At 38.3% G+C, this 18,466-nt stretch overlaps 1 protein-coding gene across 1 annotated transcript; it reads right to left on the bottom strand.

The window, feature by feature from the left end:
- Nucleotides 1-6,976: 6,976 nt before the first annotated feature.
- Nucleotides 6,977-16,609, bottom strand: LOC147543604 (ARM repeat superfamily protein). The gene is made up of 17 exons (XM_086672839.1): nt 16,090-16,609; nt 15,488-15,677; nt 14,979-15,284; nt 14,751-14,840; nt 13,218-13,688; nt 12,981-13,088; nt 12,392-12,522; nt 12,147-12,279; nt 11,531-11,894; nt 10,922-11,433; nt 10,615-10,797; nt 10,373-10,531; nt 9,998-10,072; nt 9,099-9,267; nt 8,750-8,934; nt 8,109-8,324; nt 6,977-7,717 (listed from the first exon to the last, which is right to left on the bottom strand). The coding sequence occupies exons 1-17, from the start codon at nt 16,299-16,301 to the stop codon at nt 7,094-7,096; spliced, it is 4,128 nt and encodes a 1,375-aa protein (XP_086528965.1). The 5' UTR covers nt 16,302-16,609; the 3' UTR covers nt 6,977-7,093.
- Between the last annotated feature and the right edge of the window lie 1,857 nt (nt 16,610-18,466).

Below are 18,466 nucleotides of genomic sequence, written 5' to 3'. Positions count from 1 at the left end.
CCTCCACCCAACACAAAAACATAACCACTAGTTGAACTGACTTCATCATTGTCAGTGACCCAGTTAACATCACAGTAGCCTTCCAGTACTGCTGGGAACTTTCCATAATGCAAGCCTAGATCAATTGTGCCTCTTAAATACTTAAGCAGGCGATGAAGTGCTCTCTAGTGTTCCTCACTAGGGTTATGTGTGTATCTGCTAAGTCTATTTACTGCGAACGCAATGTCAGGTCTGGTGTGATTCATCAGAAACATCACACTTCCTATGATCTTAGCATACTCAGATTGTGAGACGCCTGGTCCTCCATTCTTCACCAGAGTTGTGCTAGGATCATAGGGGGTTCTCACAGGATTCACATCATAGGAGTTGAACTTTCTCAATATCTGTTCAACATAATGAGGTTGACTTAGAGAGATGCCATCTCGGGTTCTCTTAATTTTGACCCCTAGTATAACATCTGCCTCTCCTAAGTCCTTCATCTCAAACTTAGATGACAGAAAGGTTTTTACCTCATTCACATCTTCTTCATTTGCACCAAAGATGAGCATGTCATCAACATACAGACATATGATGACATATCCAGACGTACACTGTTTAGAATATACACATGAGTCTGAGTTATTCACAGTGAAGTCATTGCTCAACATGGTCTCATCGAATTTCTCATACCATTTCTTGGGTGCCTGTTTTAGACCATAGAGAGACTTCTTCAGTCTACATACCTTGCTCTCCTCACCAGGGATTACGAATCCCTCTGGTTGAGACATATAAATCTCCTCATCTAGATCTCCATTCAGGAAGGCCGTTTTAACATCCATTTGATGTATTACCAGGTCATGCATGGCAGCCAACGCGATAAGAGACCTAATTGTGGTGATTTTAGTCACTGGGAGTAGGTGTCAAAGTAGTCAAGTCCCTCTCTCTGTGTAAAGCCTCTGATCACCAGTCTGGCTTTATACTTATCTATGGTCCCATCTGGCCTAATCTTTTTCTTAAAGATCCACTTACTGCTAATGGGTTTACACCCTTTAGGTAAGTCAGCCAGCTCCAACGTATGATTGACTAGGATAGAGTCTAACTCACTTTTTATGGCCTCTTTCCATAAGCTTGCATCTACTGAAGTTATGGCTTCATGATAAGTCTTTGGATCAGCCTCAATTAAGAAACTAGATACAAATTGATCGTTAAGCCAGTCTACACCTTCAGATAGAAAAGCAGTAATGAAATCGGGACCAAAAGTTTTCTTTATCCTACGTCTCTTACTTTTCCTAAGTTCTGTTCCATCTTCTACATCATCAGTGGAAGAGCTAGATGGAAGCATACTGTTAGGCACTTCTTCATGTGTGGGTAAGTTAGTAAGCGACGAATCATTCATGAGAATATTTTCAACAGGTAGTTTCAAAGGAAACTCATGTTCAAAGAATTCAGCATCTCTAGATTATGTTATGGTTTCATCTTCCAATAACATGAATCTATATGCTGCACTATTTTGAGCATAACCAATAAATACAGAATCAACTGTCTTTGGTCCGACACTGACTTTCCTAAAGTCAGGTATACCCACTTTGGCCAGACACCCCCACACTCTTAGAAATTTCAGATTAGGTGCATAACCTTTCCATAATTCGTAAGGTGTTTTGTCTAGCCCTTTGTGAGGTACTCTATTGAGTATGTGGCAGGCAGATAAGATCGCCTCCCCCCACAATTCATCGGGTAATCCTGAGCTTAGAAGCATGGCGTTCATCATGTTTTTGAGTGTCCTATTTTTCCTCTCAGCAACACCATTCTGTTGTGGCGTATAAGGAGCACTAAATTCATGGATGATTCCATGTTTTTCACAGAAGGATTTAAGGGTGTTAGAGTTATACTCTCCTCCCCTGTCAGACCTAAACCTCTTTATTTTTCTGTCTAGTTGGTTTTCTACTTCAGCCTTATAATTCAGAAAAACTTCTTCAGCTTCATCCTTAGACCTCAGGAGGTAAACTTTCGTGTACCTAGAGTAGTCATCTATGAAGGTAATGTAGTATCTCTTACCTCCTCTGCTAGCTAGGTTTCTGAAGTCAGCTAAGTCTGAGTGTACATGTTCTAAAAGTTCTGTCGTTCTAATTGTGACATTCTTAAAGGACAGTTTCGCATGTTTAGCTTCTACACATATGGGACATCTAGTGTGATCATCAAGATCGTCTGCACTGATGATTTCATTCTCTTTAAGTTTCTTAATAGAAGCGTAATTAACGTGTCCTAGTCTACCATGCCATAAATTAGAAGACTCAACGATATAAGCAGAACTAGAAGTATTATTAATTTCTGAATCGACGTTCACTACAAAAAACCCCCCACTCAGATATCCCTTCCCAACAAATACCCCATTCTTAGAAATTACAATTTTCTCAGACTCAAAAACTAATTTTAAACCAGCTTTGTTGAGAAGAGATCCCGAGATGAGATTCCTCCTTAGGGTGGGCACGTAAAGAACATCGTTCAGAGACAGATTCTTTCCAGAGGTGAGTTTCAGAAGAACCTTTCCTTTGCCCATGATTCCAGCTTTTGCAGAGTTGCCCATGTAGACGCTGGATCCATTGTTCATCTCCTCGAAGGTCTGAAACATCTCTCTATTTGCACACATATGCCTGGAAGCTCCTGTGTCTAGCACCCATTCATGTTTGCTTTCAACCAAACAAGTCTCGGCTACTGCAGCAATGATCTCTTCAGGTTCAGCGATATCCCGTACAGCAACGTTTGAGCGCTGGTCCTTCCTCTGGTTGCACTGGTATGCCTTGTGTCCTGATTTTCCATAGACATAGCAGAGACCTTTCGATTTCTGGATCTTCGAGTTGGACTTGACTCCTCCAGTCTTACTCTTTCCAGACTTCTTCTTCTTCTTATTAGTTTTTGACCTGTCTTTGTTTCTAGAGGGAACAGATTCAACCAAGTTAGCAGTAGGGGAATTCAAAGAGAGGTTAGCAAACTTATCCTTGAGGCGATTTGCCTCTTCAGTCCTCATGTGACTGATCAGCTCCTGAAGAGACATGTCCTTCTTCTTGTGCTTTAGATGGTTTCTGTAGTCACTCTAGGATTGAGGAAACTTTTCCAGCAGAACATTGGCTTGAAGGATTTCACACATCTTCATGCCTTCAGCAAGTATTTCAGCAACCAGGTTCTCATAGACATGAACCTGCTCCATGATTGAAGAGTCATCGTTGATTTGGAACTGTAACCACTTTCCCACGATGTACTTCTTCCTTCCAGCATCGTCAGCTCCATATTTCTTTTGAAGGGTATCCCAGATATCCTTAGCAGATTTGTAGTTGACAAACAAGTCGAATAACTTGTTATCCATATGATTCAGCAGATGTCCTCGAACGATTTTGTTGTCTTTCTGTTGTTTGACAACATCACCATTCGAAGTAGAAGACCTATCCTTAACAGGGGTAATATCGATGTCGATTGAAGAACCAGTGGATAAATCTTCGAACAGAATATAATCGACTTCGAGTTGTTCGAAGAAGATAAGCAGCTTCTGTGACCACCTCTTGTAGTTAGTTCCATCAAGAGGGATCATCTTTGACATATCAGGTAGGGTTTTGAGATTAACAGCAGCCATTGATCAGAAAATCACTTTCAAATTGTTGGAAATATGGGGTCGATCAATGGAACTGTCGAGTAGAAAAGAACTTATTCACTGTGTCGTGGTATGGAGACCACTGCCTTGAAAGTGATTTCGGAGTAACCGGGGTGCTAATTACTTGATTCCGATCACTCCCCAAGGATTGACCACAGCTTACTTCCTCTGTCTGCACTAACAGAGACAGTAATGGAGATAACATAACTCGAAAACTTGAACAATCAGAAAGAGGAAGATAGCCGATAATGAGTTGTGTGTTTTCTCTCTTGATTTCGGCCATTATATATAGCCTCTGAGAAAACCCTAACCGCCTAGGAAACGTGGTAGAGAAGTTAAGGGAGTGGGAGATGTAGGGATTTACACCCTTCTACTAGTGTTTATAGCGGAAATATGACATCTAATGTCTACACTAGTATTCCCAGGATCACATGCAAAACTAGTAATTAATCTAATGGAGATAGTAGATTACCTTAATCGCTTTTCCCTCGAACTAGTTGAATTGATTGAAGAAGACCAAGAGCTTCAAGTGTAGCTCCTCTACTTGGGACACGAGCAATCAATTTGATCTCCCACCTTGTTGTATAGCTAGCACACCAATGGTGGTTGGATAGAAGAACACCTTCTTCTTTGACTAGATAGATAGTAATGGGAATTAGCTCACTTTCTCCTCTCTACTTGATGTGGTAGAGTAAGAAAGCTTAGAGAGAAATTCCACACCTTATTCTCTGCCCTAAGAGTGTTTATATAGAACCCTAATAAGAATCCACCTCCTTTTAGGTTTCCCAAAACACCCTTTAGAATAAGATTTAGGGAAATAGTCGAAAATAGCAACTATTGATATTTTCTCAATTCCCTAAGGAGATGACGTCCAAACCCAGCCAAAATTGGCAGATTTAATTTTCATAACATAAGGAAACGTCCCTCCAAAAATCAGCCCAATCCGAGCCCTAAAAGTGCCCGAATCGGCCTAGGCCCAAAACCCTGTTTTTGGCCTTTTTGTACTATCTTTGCCTAATTCCTTTTTAGGCCTATGAGATATGTTTATGGGACACTCCCATGATTATATCTCACTCCCACTAGTCATATCCTAGATCAATTTGTCACTCTTATGTGTAACCCGTTGTAGGATCCGATCGAAGTTAGCCGCGAATTACTTCGTAATTCGACGATCGTAGTTGGTCTCTAGCTACAACTCTACGATCCCTAAATCAATCGGACTTGATGATCTTCCACATCAATTATCCTATCCGACATATTGCTCGCATTGCCATCTTGGTCGAAGGACATCTCCTTCAACTCCTTCAGGAGATAAACTCGGAAACTGATTAACCCTACGAAATCAGTTGGAGATATACTCAAATACTGATTAGGTTAATCCCGCCGACTTAGTCAAAATCCGAGTTTAAGTAAAAACACTCTTCGTGGCAAAAGAGTCTTTTCACTATAAGCTCCCGAGCTCCCGGGCTCCCGGGCTCGCGGGCTCACGGGCCACGGCCCAAAGGCCCATAAGCCCATAATCCCAAATAGCCAAAGAGTCCAAATTGGTTAAAAGCCCAAATGCCTCACATGTGTGCGGTGTGCCCGCGCGTGTGGGAGCCTTCTCTACACCACCATGTGCTTTACAATGAGTTGTCAAGCAACTTATTATAAGACACCTTTACTTTCACTAGTTGAGAGATGTGGGACATTAATTGTCTAGAGAAAGAAAGCTTTGAATGTCATCTTCCTTCTAGAGGTGGAGCCCACCCATGTGCTAACTAGAAGACAAATAGTCTTGACTAGTAGTGAGTGGGTGAGGCTCACTCTCAATTAATTATTAGATGGTAATGGGCCCAACCATGGAATCACCCAAATGGGCCCAACCATTGTATAATCCCAACAGGGTTATAGAATAGCTGCCATTAAGAATTTGAAATATGTTTATACATTAGAACAATGGAAAGTTTGTACCATTACTCCATTAGATTAACTCGAGAAATCATGTCTACTGTTTCTTTGGGCTATGTATCTCAATTGACATGGACTCTTCATTACTTGATGATGTAATTCTTATACCCAAGAAAGAAAGAAGAAGAAGAAGACAACTTTGAGCATTGCCTTTAACGAAACTTGGCCATAATATATTGACCAAGTCTGCAAAATACATTTCTTATAACAATTCGAGCATTGCCTACAAAATTTTCCTTAGAGGTATATGAGTGTATCGAATTTCTTTGAATTTTACTTCCTGTTGTTGGGTCTTTGTTATGTGCGTCGTCGATTGCCAGTGGACCTCATTCTGTTTGTGTTGGAGATGATCGATAATGTTTTTGTTGTCGTTTTCTATGTGTAGATACTTTACGTTGTTTTCTGCTGCCCAGTTTATGCCATAGAGAATTGCTTTGGCTTCACATTCTTCTGCGTTTCTTCTTTGAGTCGTCATCTATGTTGAAACACCAAAGCCAACTATAGGTTGTTTATAGATAAGAGATGTGAGTTGTAATGGAAGGTTTGAAGAGATGGGAGTAGAAATTAGGTTGAGTCCAGCCATCATCACTTACTTCCTCAAGACCAACCCCATCAAACATGTTTCTCACTACACTTTAAAATTCAACCACGTTAAAGCAACGAGTCGTCCTAGTTCACTCCTATGATTTGTTTGAGTACTGGATGCTTCAAAGAAATAAACAAAGTTTCTTTGCTTACTTTTATTTCTACAGAAGTTGTACTCATCTTATATGACAAAACAGCTTGATAAGTTATAAGAGAGACAAGTTTCGCGGAGATGTTGCAATTATTGAGGGGAACAAACACAATTACCAACTAGTGCTAAGGTAAAGTCAAGAAACCTTGTTTATTGTCTCGTGTATTTCGTCTCACCCGGGTATACTCCTCCATCGATATTGAATTCCTGAATTCAAGCACCAGTTCTGCAGTAAAGCTCTGAAAAAACGGGAGGGCTAACCAATTATCGTGTTATTAGTAATCCATGTATTGCCCAATTTGAAATATTGGATACAATTAATCTTCCTTCTATGAAAAGCTGTTGTGTTACAATCACCCATATATACGGAATTGGGCTTTGCCCTCTGCTCCCAATATGATTGATTAAGTTTTTCTAATCCCTGTAATTGTTGTTGAAGATTCAATTCTAAGCGGAGTATGGACGGTCAGTGGAAGCAATTTGTACCCTTAACAGTTTAGTTTTGTCCCAAACCATCATTAAATTCGAATCCCATGTAGATTGCATCACCGAAACTTTTATGAAATACGCTGTTACTTGACATCATGGGACTTAAGCTCATAACTGAAACAAAATAAAATATTCCAAGTGCCCCGGAAACTATGAACCAAACCCTAAAAATAATTAACACAACTTCCAATTCCGGTTATCAAAATTGTGACGATAATTTACATGCCAAGTTATTATAATAAGTTAGTACAAGAGATCATCAAAAGCATTTTAGCTGTACATTGACAAAGAAAAATCTAAAGTTGCAGTTTCTGAAACACTAATTCCACTGAAGAAAAATCTATTCCAAATCCAAAACTTTCTCCTCCGTACTGAGCATATAAATACTCTTTTTGAGACAGCGGAGGAGGCAAGAGATTGGAGATCTCCGGTAAATCTACATCGGGTGGTTGAGGAATATCACTCTTCTTCAAGGAGTAATAAACATCGGCTAAAAGAAGCCAAATAAGGTCCGGGTCGATGCAAGAAAGCCCTAGTAATGCATTAACTGAAGCATCGCGAAGACCTATTATTCCACTACAAGCAATTCCGACTACTAGACCACTTACCTTCTTCAAAACGGCTTGCAACGCAGATGCGCTTCTCTTGTTCTTGGACAAATCAGCAACCATATTGAGAGTCGCTGCTTGAACTTTTAGACTGGACGATTCGGCCACTGACTCCACTGAACTAGTAGAGAAACTCCTGTACGGAAGTTGCAGAGGCATTTTTGAATCACTGAATGTTGGCTTTTTATAAAATGGAGATGTATTTAGCAGTTTCCAGAAGTGGACACCGTCTTGGAGAAATCGGCGAGAAAAGAAGTCTCCTCCACAGATCTGAACTACAGAGCTTACGACATCTAAGCATCTCTTGATGGCCTGCAGAAATAAATAACACTTTTAAAACATTCAAAAGGAAGAAACTTGATAGTGCCATGTGTGGTGTGCAAGAGTGCGAGAGGCAAAAAGCAGACGGGCAAAACTGCCTAATACTGAAGAGGGACGGGGTACGGCGGCAGCCAATAAATATGGGAATATGATACACATTTTGCATGAATTAGTAGATTAAATCAACAGATAACCAAAAGTTTACTATGATAAGGTACAGGCTTTTAAAGCCTTTGCGGAGGCAATAATGCAGAGCCTTCGATAAAGTCAACACTACCAACTTAATGCCATATAGTTGTCAAAAAGCTCAGAAGTCGGAGTAATTAGAAATTAAATCAACGACTATTCTAAACAAGGTAACCATAGAGAGGATTGAGCGTACCACTAGATTTTTACATCTAATGCAGACAACCAAGTAAGGCCATATTTTGTTCATTGCTGGAAGCAAGCGGTTCTCATCGTTGCCTTCTTCAGCGACATCTAGATTGTCCTGAAGATCATGGAATGCGCACAACTGAATTGCCTCTTCAAGTGCTTCTTTTGTTTCCTTCTCGTGCCTATAAGCTTCTTCAACTTTTGCAAGTGCAGCAATCCCATCCTAAAATATGAGAAATATTACTTATAGTTTGTTTTCAATAGTGTCAAAAACAAACTTCCATATAGGTCCAAATAAATTCAACCATTTTCATGTTGACTAAGAGGCACAATTTTTCGGGAAATCTTTCTTTTACTCAAAAGAGTTACTGAGGTGGCACTTCGTGTATCATGGATTCAATTATTTGAGATCATGTAGAAGAGCGAAATGCCATCTCATTATAGATGTGAGGTGTAAAGTAAAACAATGTCATCTCAAGCAGACATTAGCATTAGTGAGGGAAAGTAGCCTACCCCATTTTCGCTAGCTCATTACTCTCATATGCAAGTCCATTCTAGAGCTTTGGTGTAGCAGTTAAGAAAAAAAAAAGGACTTTAATTTGGACATCTTCAAGGCTCAAAATCGTATTGTAGTGACCAAAGATTTACCTCTATTATGTTCAGAGCCAGCAAGCATGTAGCTTCCTTCGCTGAAGCAAGTAAAGGGGTTGCAGCTTTTAAGCATGAATCAACAACTGATGCAACTATTTTCCTATATCTTTTAGATTCATTCAACTTTAACAGCATTTGCTCCCAGTACTCCAGATGCATATTATCATCATCACCATTGGTATCTGCAAATTCTACTACCTCGTCACATGTTCACAACTAAAGGTGTCCTTCTACATGATAGCAACATGGTCGAGAGATCTTTGAGGCAAGATAAGGTGGCATTTGCAAAATAAACAAGTTGCAATGAATAATAGAATGCATAGTTCTTCTGTCAAAAAGTTATTACCTGATTCTGTGGAGCATACTTGAGTATCATGTGACAAATGATTTTGTCCCGGTAGCATTCTTGCCTTCATGTTGGACACCTTGAGTTTGACATGATTGGAATATGACTCTGAATTAGTGGGCATTGAACAAGCTTCGTGTTTAGATGCCTTCGCAATTTCAGCAACAGCCTAGATAAGGAATCACATCATAACGAAAATTTTAGCAAATCAGAACCAAAAAATCGTGAAAATTTTAAGACATACTAGTGAACTTCAATCATCTTTGATGTTACTTGCAACTCAGATCACTTACTACCAAGTTCTTATGTTGTAAGCTAGGGATTCACCTCTTCGGTATAAACATTCTAAGTCGTAAGGCAATTTGAACTCTTTCCCTACACAATATATACTTTATATAATGCATATGCAATATATACCTAAACTCGAACAACTACACTTCTCAATAAAAGTTAAAATCTTAACTAGTTAACTGAAATATCTTGTATAAATCAACTAACTAATTATATAGATTTATATGGAAAAAATTGGTAATTTCCTGGTGAAGAGTGAAGACAGAGTTTAGAGTACTGCAGCGAGAGGTAGACAGTAACATCTATCATTACCACGAGAAGAACAAATAAAGTTTTTCGTTCGTCGATTTACATAGAGACAGAAAAAAAAGGTGTGCTTAGATCATGTTAGTGCACAGGATTCCAACACATGAATCACCCTAGTCCAGCAACTTAGACCAATCTCATACTAATTCATGGTGAACAGCAAAGGAAAATGCAAAGACTTCTAGAATCAACCTATCAGATAAACAGGTTTACTCCGTCGCCTAGAAGAGTAAATACATTTGAAGTAACCGTAGAATTAAAGGAATGAAATTTCTGCCTGAAATATAGTTCACAGAGATAACCTTCAGAAATGGAATGGTTAAAATTGGGTGCTGATGTCTGCCAATAACCTCAAGTTCCGATGAGACAGATCGAAGCTGACAAAGATACAAGATCAACAACAGTAAAACTAAATGAGTGTAACATTTGGAAAACTTGAAATTTAAAAAAAAAATCACATGTAAAAATCAGAATATGTATAAAACCAGAATAACCAAGTAGTGCTGCAAGATCAAAAATGGGAAAACTAATATTCACAAATCAAACTAACAATGATTAAACACAGCGAAGATAATGATATATTAATATCTTATACTAACCGTTGACACAAAACAGAACTTCATGCCTTACTAGAGACACAGTCACAAATCTCAATATTTGGTTGTTAGAAAGCATACCGGCTCCTCCAATAATGGCATTACTTCATGAGCAACCCCAACATAAGATAGCATAGCAGCAAGCACATTAGGGACGTGAGGATTGAGATCCAAATGACGTAATTGTCGGCATAATGAATCAATTATATAGTCAGCATTAGCCACAACTAAGTTCCCGACCTATCATCACGTACAAAACAATATCATCATACCATTCATGAACATCATAAATCACCAATCAGAGATTACAGAGTGAAACTCACATTAGCATGACCAGACAAGGAAGAAATTACGCGTAAGACAGCATCTGAAGCACTTCTTATTTGATAGCTGGGGACCATTAGATTCTCAAGTAACAGATAAAGTGAGGAATGAAGAAATCCACTAGTAGCAAAATCTTTTCCCAGACATATATTGAAGATCCCTATTCCATCAATTATAACCTGTTAGGAAAAAAATAAAGAAACTTCAATCATTCCAAGGATAGAAGTGTTAAACAACTAGATACATAACTTGATTGTGGATCAAGGGAGATAGTCAGCGGTGAATAAAGTAAGAGGCACTTTCCTGGTGAAGTGTTGCTGTATCATTGATAAAATGCAAAGTAATATCGTCAGCTTCACTGTCAGATTCTTGAACTCTCTGATCAGTTGGAAGATCCCATAATTCGGTAGACAAATATTCATGTATAATGCTGCCGATAGAATCTATCAGATGCCCTTTTGAATCCTTACCCTTGGTAAGCTGCCAAGAAGATCCACTGAGTAAGCTTTTCCTATCTCCAAAAGGCTGATCATCAGCAGCACCAACAACATACTCTTTTACATCTTCTTTCATCTTACACTTTTGAAACATGTTGGCATACACACTAACAGATTGATCTGATAGACCGTACATGATTTCATTCAAAACACAAGCTGCAGTACTCGCTTCACGCAGCATCTGTCCACAACCACATCTGGTATACCAAGACTGCCAGCTTTCTCTATGGTATCCCCTCATCCTAACCTCGGTAATTAACGTACGCATATAATTCAATGGAATATCAATGATATTAGATAAGGATACTTCGCTTCTGGGATCTAATTATAAGCAGAAAAAAATACAAATATTTAGAGTGAGTGCCATAAGACAAACAGAGAAGCTCAAAGAGAAGCATGGTTTTAAAACTAAGACAACCTGCTATAGTGGATAAACCAACAAGTCTAAGACTTCCAGCAAGAGCCTGGTATAGTTTCTGACTGCCAACACGAAGAAACCAGGGAGGCATTCGTGGAATCTCGTGATCTTGAGATCCAACTTTGCGTGGATTTTCTACATCGTAGTCAGAAAAGCCAGGGATGATGGAGACTTTAGACGAAGCTGCATTAATAACAGCAGGGTTGGCACAGTTGAAACGAGAACCAACTGTTAACTCGGTAATTGAGTGCAAGTATCCAGCTGAGAATGGCTTCGCGGAAACAAGCTTGTCAAGAGAACCGGAGTACATAGAGTTTTGACTCAAGCAGAGAGTTAAAACATCAAAAAAGTGAGCAGATGTCACCTGCAGTGCAAAAATATAACACTAAATAGGCACTTCAAAATGGCAATGACCAAAAGACAAAATAGAATGTCAATAATATTTTCTTCGAGGGAAACGACAAAAGGGAACACGGTACATTATCCTAAACTATTAAAAGTACATATATTAAGAGTTCCGTCCCGTCCAGCTTTATAACCTAGGAAACTACACTTCAAAAAGAAATTACGAGATTAGGCAGACATTTTAATTAGGTGAGAATATTTATGCACTCACAGGAGATCGAAGAATATGGTCCACCACAAGTTGAGGACCTGCATAGTACATAACTGCAAGTAATCGCTGAGCATGGGACAATGCAATAATCTCTTCACCTCCAAGCACAACTTTAGGAAGTTTCTCAATCATCCTGCCAGGAATGTGACTTAGTCATAAACTATCTGCCAGAAAGAATATCTACTTTTCTAACAAAAGAGAGAGAAACAAAGAAAGAATGTCTATTTGAGTTGCAAAATACCAACTTATTCATGATTTCAGCAATTTCTTGTTCTAAAGATTTCTTCTCACTCGATGTGAGAAAATATTCAAGGAACTCCTGGGCAGCAATAGACACTTCCTCTGTTTCATCAGAAACCAGAACAAATAAGCACTCCTGCAATAAAATTTTACATAAGCTACCGTAAGCCCTAAACAGTTTGAAATTTAAGAGAAATGTCAAGATACTGAACGAGCTTAGTAGCGTATTCATGAAATGTGTTTTTGGACCTGATCACAGAATTGCATGCTACAAAGGCACGTGCAAGAGTGATAATATTATTGGTTGCAATGGTAACTTACTTTTTGAAATTAATCTTCTATCAGTATCTTTGGAAAATGGCCATTACTTCACAGTTCACACTTCAAAATACTTATAAATATTACTCCAACACAAATATTTAGAACCTTGAAAGTCAGTTTGGGCCACTGAACATGTTGGTGTACAATATGGATCCACTAAAAGGATTTCAACACCTAACTAACCGATCATCACATTAAACCAATACTTGCTAATTTTTCTTGAAGGGCTGATAAATGAAATAACGAGAAGTATATCAAACAATTTCAGCTCACCAAAAGCAGCAACCTGCTTTTCTTCAGCGTGAAACTACAATTTGACAACAGTCCTCCTATAGCAGCCACAAGTCCCCGCCTCACCTTTTCTGCAGGATGCACACAAAGCTAGAGAACAAAGAAGAAATCACGTATCACTAGAGTAGGAAAGAATACACAGCTATACATAATTGGCTGCGTCAAATTAGAGCTTGACAAAATAGCATACGAGTTGCCAGTTAAGATATAATAACATACATGTGGAAAAGTTGCAGACAACAGTTTATCCAAGTGTGTTGTTGTTTCCTCAATCCAATCTTTTGTACGGTTCACATAAAAAGATTGTAACTTTTTAGAAGAATCGGAGCTACTTTTCTCTTCAAATTTGGAAGTACTTGTGGCAGGAGCCTTAGGATATGCAACTAGTGCTTGAGACTGATCTTGAGCATTAATAGGCCGATGACGTAATGCTTCTAGAAATGCTTGAATGGATTTATCTTCTTTTTGTTGAAGGCCAGTAGAGTCATGTAGGCACATCTGAAGACCAGAAAGATTATCGTCGTCCTTGAGGACAATCATTAGAAACTCGGCCAAACCTCTAACAGTCTGGTCCATCGCTTCAGTGCTTCCAGCTGCACCACTTATCATTGTCTTTGAGACATGCAAGACTTTTGCAAATTGGCTGACAACACCAGGTAAGAAAAAAGCAAGTGCATCTGATGTCCCAACCTGAAAGAACCCGATAACGCATTACAAACAACAATTAAATAACGTATCTCTACAGAGAGATGTAAAAGAAAAAGGTATCAGCAGTCACACTTAAGATTTTAGTTGACTTCACAAGAAAGCCTATATTAAGCCAAAGATTGTTCAGATTTATTTCCAAAACTCAAAACCGAATACCCAACACACTGAGCTTTTGCCAATTATGGATAACCAATTTTACTATTAGGGATGCTAATAGGACTTCTATAGTTTCTTACACATAAAAGATTTCTGTTTTCATTCTTTAAACTATGACTCACTTCAGCTTAAAGCGCATGTACACAAAAGACTAGCTGAATTTAGCATAAGCACTTGGTTTCGAAACTGCCACTGTGCATGCATTAGAGACATGTATCTAGTGGCTTTAAATTGCGGTACCTGGCGCAGCATGGGTGATGTGTGAAAGAACAAGGCAAGGATACTCAGATTTCTCATACTAGTGAAAAAATCAGGATATTAATCACAAGTAGCTACATTAACACATAAAGATTCATTTACAAACACCCTATAAATACGAGGAAGTTCACAGGTACCTGTAGTGACGAGTCACCAACTTACATGGTCAAGGTATGAGGCAAAACAAGCAAACAAGTAGAAAAAATCTCTGGATCGCGAAACCAGGGGGAAGAGAAGAATCCAATGAAATTGGGAGTAAGTAACAATTTCCTTTTCGAAATTGTTCACACGGTTTAATAGAATATGGAGAACCTTACCACCCAAAGATCGAACCTCACCCAATGTTGTGGACGGCAACATTTGTTACCACTAACTAACAAAGAGGGCTTCATCGCACCTAATGATTTCTTGGTGTACATATTCATGAATAATAATGTTGCAATTTCGAGATATGCATTTACTTTAAACTTTAAAGTGACACAATCAATAAAACCGTTCATTGGCAAATGAACTTTTTAATAGATATGTCTGATATTGGCGTTCACTTACGTAAGTGTACTTTTTTGGATAGAAAAAAAATACAAAATCATTAGTACTCTTTTTCTGTACTTCTCTACTTTGCAGTTTCACCTTAGCAATAAGCACACGGAGTGTAAAAATGGCTTCCACACGGAGCTTAGCACTTCCACGATGACCTCGTTTCGCTTCGCTATCTGCAATCTATGTGTGGATATTTAGTATTCACAGATGAGTTTATGGAGATCAGATCCAAATCTGCAGATATAAATGAAGAAGAGAAAAAGGCAATGAAAAATATCCATGGGATACTACATAAACGATCATATAAGTTATCCATACTTTGAGAAGAAGTGAAAGCCAATGCCCGACAGCAGCAGAAGCGCCCTCTGACTGAAAAAATGCAAGTAAACATTCTTTTGGTTCTGCTCTGTATTTTAAAGGAGTCACAGGAGTCTGCCATCGGCTACTCTCGGTAAGAGCTGGCAAGCCAGTAATCTTTTTACACATGCAAGACTCAACAGAGCATGTGCTTAACCTTAGAAACAATGCTCTGAAGCACCTCACTATTCCTTCACGAAATTCTTCAGCACTTTGAGAAGGGGAAAGCAAAGCCCCAGAAGTTAGTTTTTTCAGCACTACAAACATCTGTGGAATTAAAGAAAATGTAAGGCTCTAATTATTGATTTAACACATTTCCTTGCAGTATCATCACCAAAAGAAAACTCCCAACAGATCTAGAAAAAGATATCAAGCTTCTAACTGTTGCAAAAATATAACTACAGTCCGAAAATCAAAAATTCGTAACAAAACAATCACTTTTAAGAATCAAATATTCTAAATCAAAGTACCTGATCTATAGATCCTAAATGGCATTTCTTCAGAAGCTCTTCAAGACAAAGAAGTACACCTTCGGCAACCCTATCATTAACTGCATGTGGCGTGTTGGGGCCATCGGGCGAACCTACTTTCCCTTCATTTTGTAGCGATCTTGAGTTGACGGCAGCATCCAGAAGAAGCAACAATGGGAACAATATGTAACTGATAAAGGAAATTACAACATACAAGTTAACGTGAATAAGCATAGTTTTATTCAAAGATCAACAGAAAAAAAAAAAAAAAGTGCCCCTGCACATTTTCTTGCTCAACAATTTTCTTCACTCTATATTTGCGTAATAGTTTCTCTGAAAGTAAATAATTTTAGGTCATCAAACTTTATATGTGTCGAAACTCAGTGGAGGATTATATTGACTGGTAATTGAGCTGTTCTAAAATTTCAATCTGACAATTTTAATCGAGATATTTAAAATTATCCCACAAATTAAAGAAGCAAGCACAAATATTAGAACTTGATTGTTCATAAAGTTTGTAGCTTTAAACTATAACTCTTATGCAAATACATAATTAGCTAAACCAACAATCGAAACCCCAAAGAAGAGAAAGTAAAACTTACTCGAGAAAACTTTGCAATTGATATGGTTGAGATTGATGAAGAATCTGGTGAAGTTGAGATATTGATGTAACATTTTTTTTAGGGTTTTGGAGAAATTCAAGAAGGTTTAAGCAGAGTGGCTTGAGTTTCGAAAAATATATCTTTAGGGTTTCTTCGTCTCCAGTAGTGGTTTCGTTGCTTAAGTATCCATTTTCTTCTGGAAGTTCTTCCATTATTGAAGTAATAATATTAATAAATCAATTGAACTGAGACAAGATTTTTTTTCTCTTTCTCTCTATCTATCTCGCTCGCAAGTTCAAAACCCTCTCTCTCTCTCTCTCTAGACAGAAGGAGAGAATGAATAAGAATGACTGCCTCTTGAATATTACTTGGAGAAGCACAAGAAAGAACTAGAAATTGGTCCCACTAAGGTGTGGCCAGGGCTTTTCCGTAATAAGAAAATTCTCAAGGGTCAAAAGTGATCAACTTTGATGAAATTGTTAGAGAAAAATAATTTTGAGTTGTTGTAAAGCAATCCCACATCATCGGTGGAAGACAGAAGTGTGGTGCTCCTCTTAAGAGGTTAAGCACCCTTCTTTAGTGAGGCATTTTAGAACCGTGAGGCCCAAGTGTGCCAAAGCGGACAGTATCACTAGGAGCTCTGAAGGCTGGTCCGCACCATCCTATAACACGTTATCAACACGATTCGCTCTACTGTGATGTGGTCTTGGGATGGTTTGTTGTAAAGCAATCCCACATCGATGGGAGACAGGAGTGTGGTGCTCCTCTTAAGAGGTTAAACACCCTTCCCTAGTGAGGCCTTTTAGAACCGTGAGGCCCAGGTGTGCCAAAGCGGACAGTATCACTAGCAGTCTTGAAGGCTGGTCCGCACCATCCTATAACCTGAGTGAAATTTTTTTGTTTTCTTTTTGTTTACCCAAATTCAACTACCAATCTTTGGTATTTCCTTTTCTCAAAAAAAAAACTACCAACTTTTGGTCAAAATTATTTAGAGAGCTACTTTGGCTATTTAGAGGGTTCAAAAGTTGGAATCTTTTCACTTTTTCTGTAAATAAGGTTTTGCTATTTACAGCGTAAATATGGACTAAAATCAAATTTTGATAAGGATCAAACTGAAAAAAAAAATATATTGATTATAGAGTAGAAAATATTTTATCTCCTTCATTCCTAAACCCCACAACCAACACCTTCCACCACCCCAACAATCATCACCATAACTATGAACAGGCCCGACCCTGGGCCCAAAGCGAACAAAGCGTCGCTTTGGGCCCCAAATTTTGGGGCCACATTTAGGAGGATTTTAAGCGGAGGTGTCTTTATCATTTTCGGCCAAGTCTACAGTTTTATAAAGGAGAAAGGCCACATTGATGTCATTTACCCACGTTGGGGCCCAAAACAACGTGATTTGAAGTATATAAGGGCCCCACAATAAAGTCTTTTATTCCACATTACATCTGTTAGTCTCTCTTTTCTGTCTCCTACTATAACAGTATAACCCACTCATTTCAACAAAAAAGAAACAGTATAACCTACTCATTTCAACAAAAAAATTTCATCTTTACTAACAAAATATCATTATTTATATTATTATAAATTTGAATTTTAATTTGCAAATTTAATAACAAATTCAAAATATTTGTAATATAACCATGCACCACAATATTTTTTTTATTTATATTATGACAAAGCTATTATTATTACAAGTACAGACAGATAGTTTTGCATCATAGGCACGATAATTTCTTAAAAAATTAGTCAATTTAATTTGACTCAATTGAGTTTAATATGTCAGATGACAACCTATCTTAAAGACCTGAAAGCTAACAAATTATTAATTTGTTGGTCAATCTCTTTTTCATCTTTCTTGTTCGTCGTATCAACTACCATCGCAAACTACGGCTGACCACCACCAACGGCGGAGTTAGAATTTTATGTTAACCCGGACTAGCCTAAAATAACTAAGAGAGCCAAAACCACCCTGGCTACCATTCATTTTTGTCATAACTTTGCATTGCCAAGGAAAAGTATGATACTTCAAAAAAAAAAGGAGAAGTATGATGGATTCGGCCCCTAATTCTAGCCAGGGGCTGCCTACACATAGCTCCGCCCTTGACCACCACCAGGATCTTTCTCTCTCTCTCTCCCTCCCTCCCTCGTACACACATCTCTCTAGCTGAAAAAACTAGAAGAGGGAGATAAAAAGATAGAGAGAAACATTATAATCAGTTGATTGGCAATGGTCGATGATCATGTTGGTGATTGCGAAGAAGATAAAAATGAAGATAAATAGAGATGTTTCTTATCAAATGAGCAAATAAAATTTAGGATTCCAAAGCGAGTCGTCCTTCGTCAAATTTTTGAAATAATTTAAATAAAG

Source organism: Eschscholzia californica, unplaced genomic scaffold (genome assembly GCF_041429995.1).
Source record: "Eschscholzia californica isolate CP2 unplaced genomic scaffold, dmEscCali1.0.p SCAF_4, whole genome shotgun sequence".
Lineage (NCBI taxonomy): Eukaryota > Viridiplantae > Streptophyta > Magnoliopsida > Ranunculales > Papaveraceae > Eschscholzia > Eschscholzia californica.
This window is presented reverse-complemented; position numbering and strand designations above follow the sequence as displayed.

What these genes read in the sequence shown, in the direction of transcription:
- LOC147543604 (XM_086672839.1), bottom strand. Translation starts at nt 16,301, where the DNA reads ATGGAAGAACTTCCAGAAGAAAATGGATACTTAAGCAACGAAACCACT. An exon ending in ATTGCTGAAATCATGAATAA is followed by an intron (nt 12,280 to 12,391) that starts GTTGGTATTTTG and finishes CATTCCTGGCAG; the next exon opens with GATGATTGAGAAACTTCCTA. An exon ending in TAACCATTCCATTTCTGAAG is followed by an intron (nt 9,268 to 9,997) that starts GTTATCTCTGTG and finishes TTCCTTATCTAG; the next exon opens with GCTGTTGCTGAAATTGCGAA.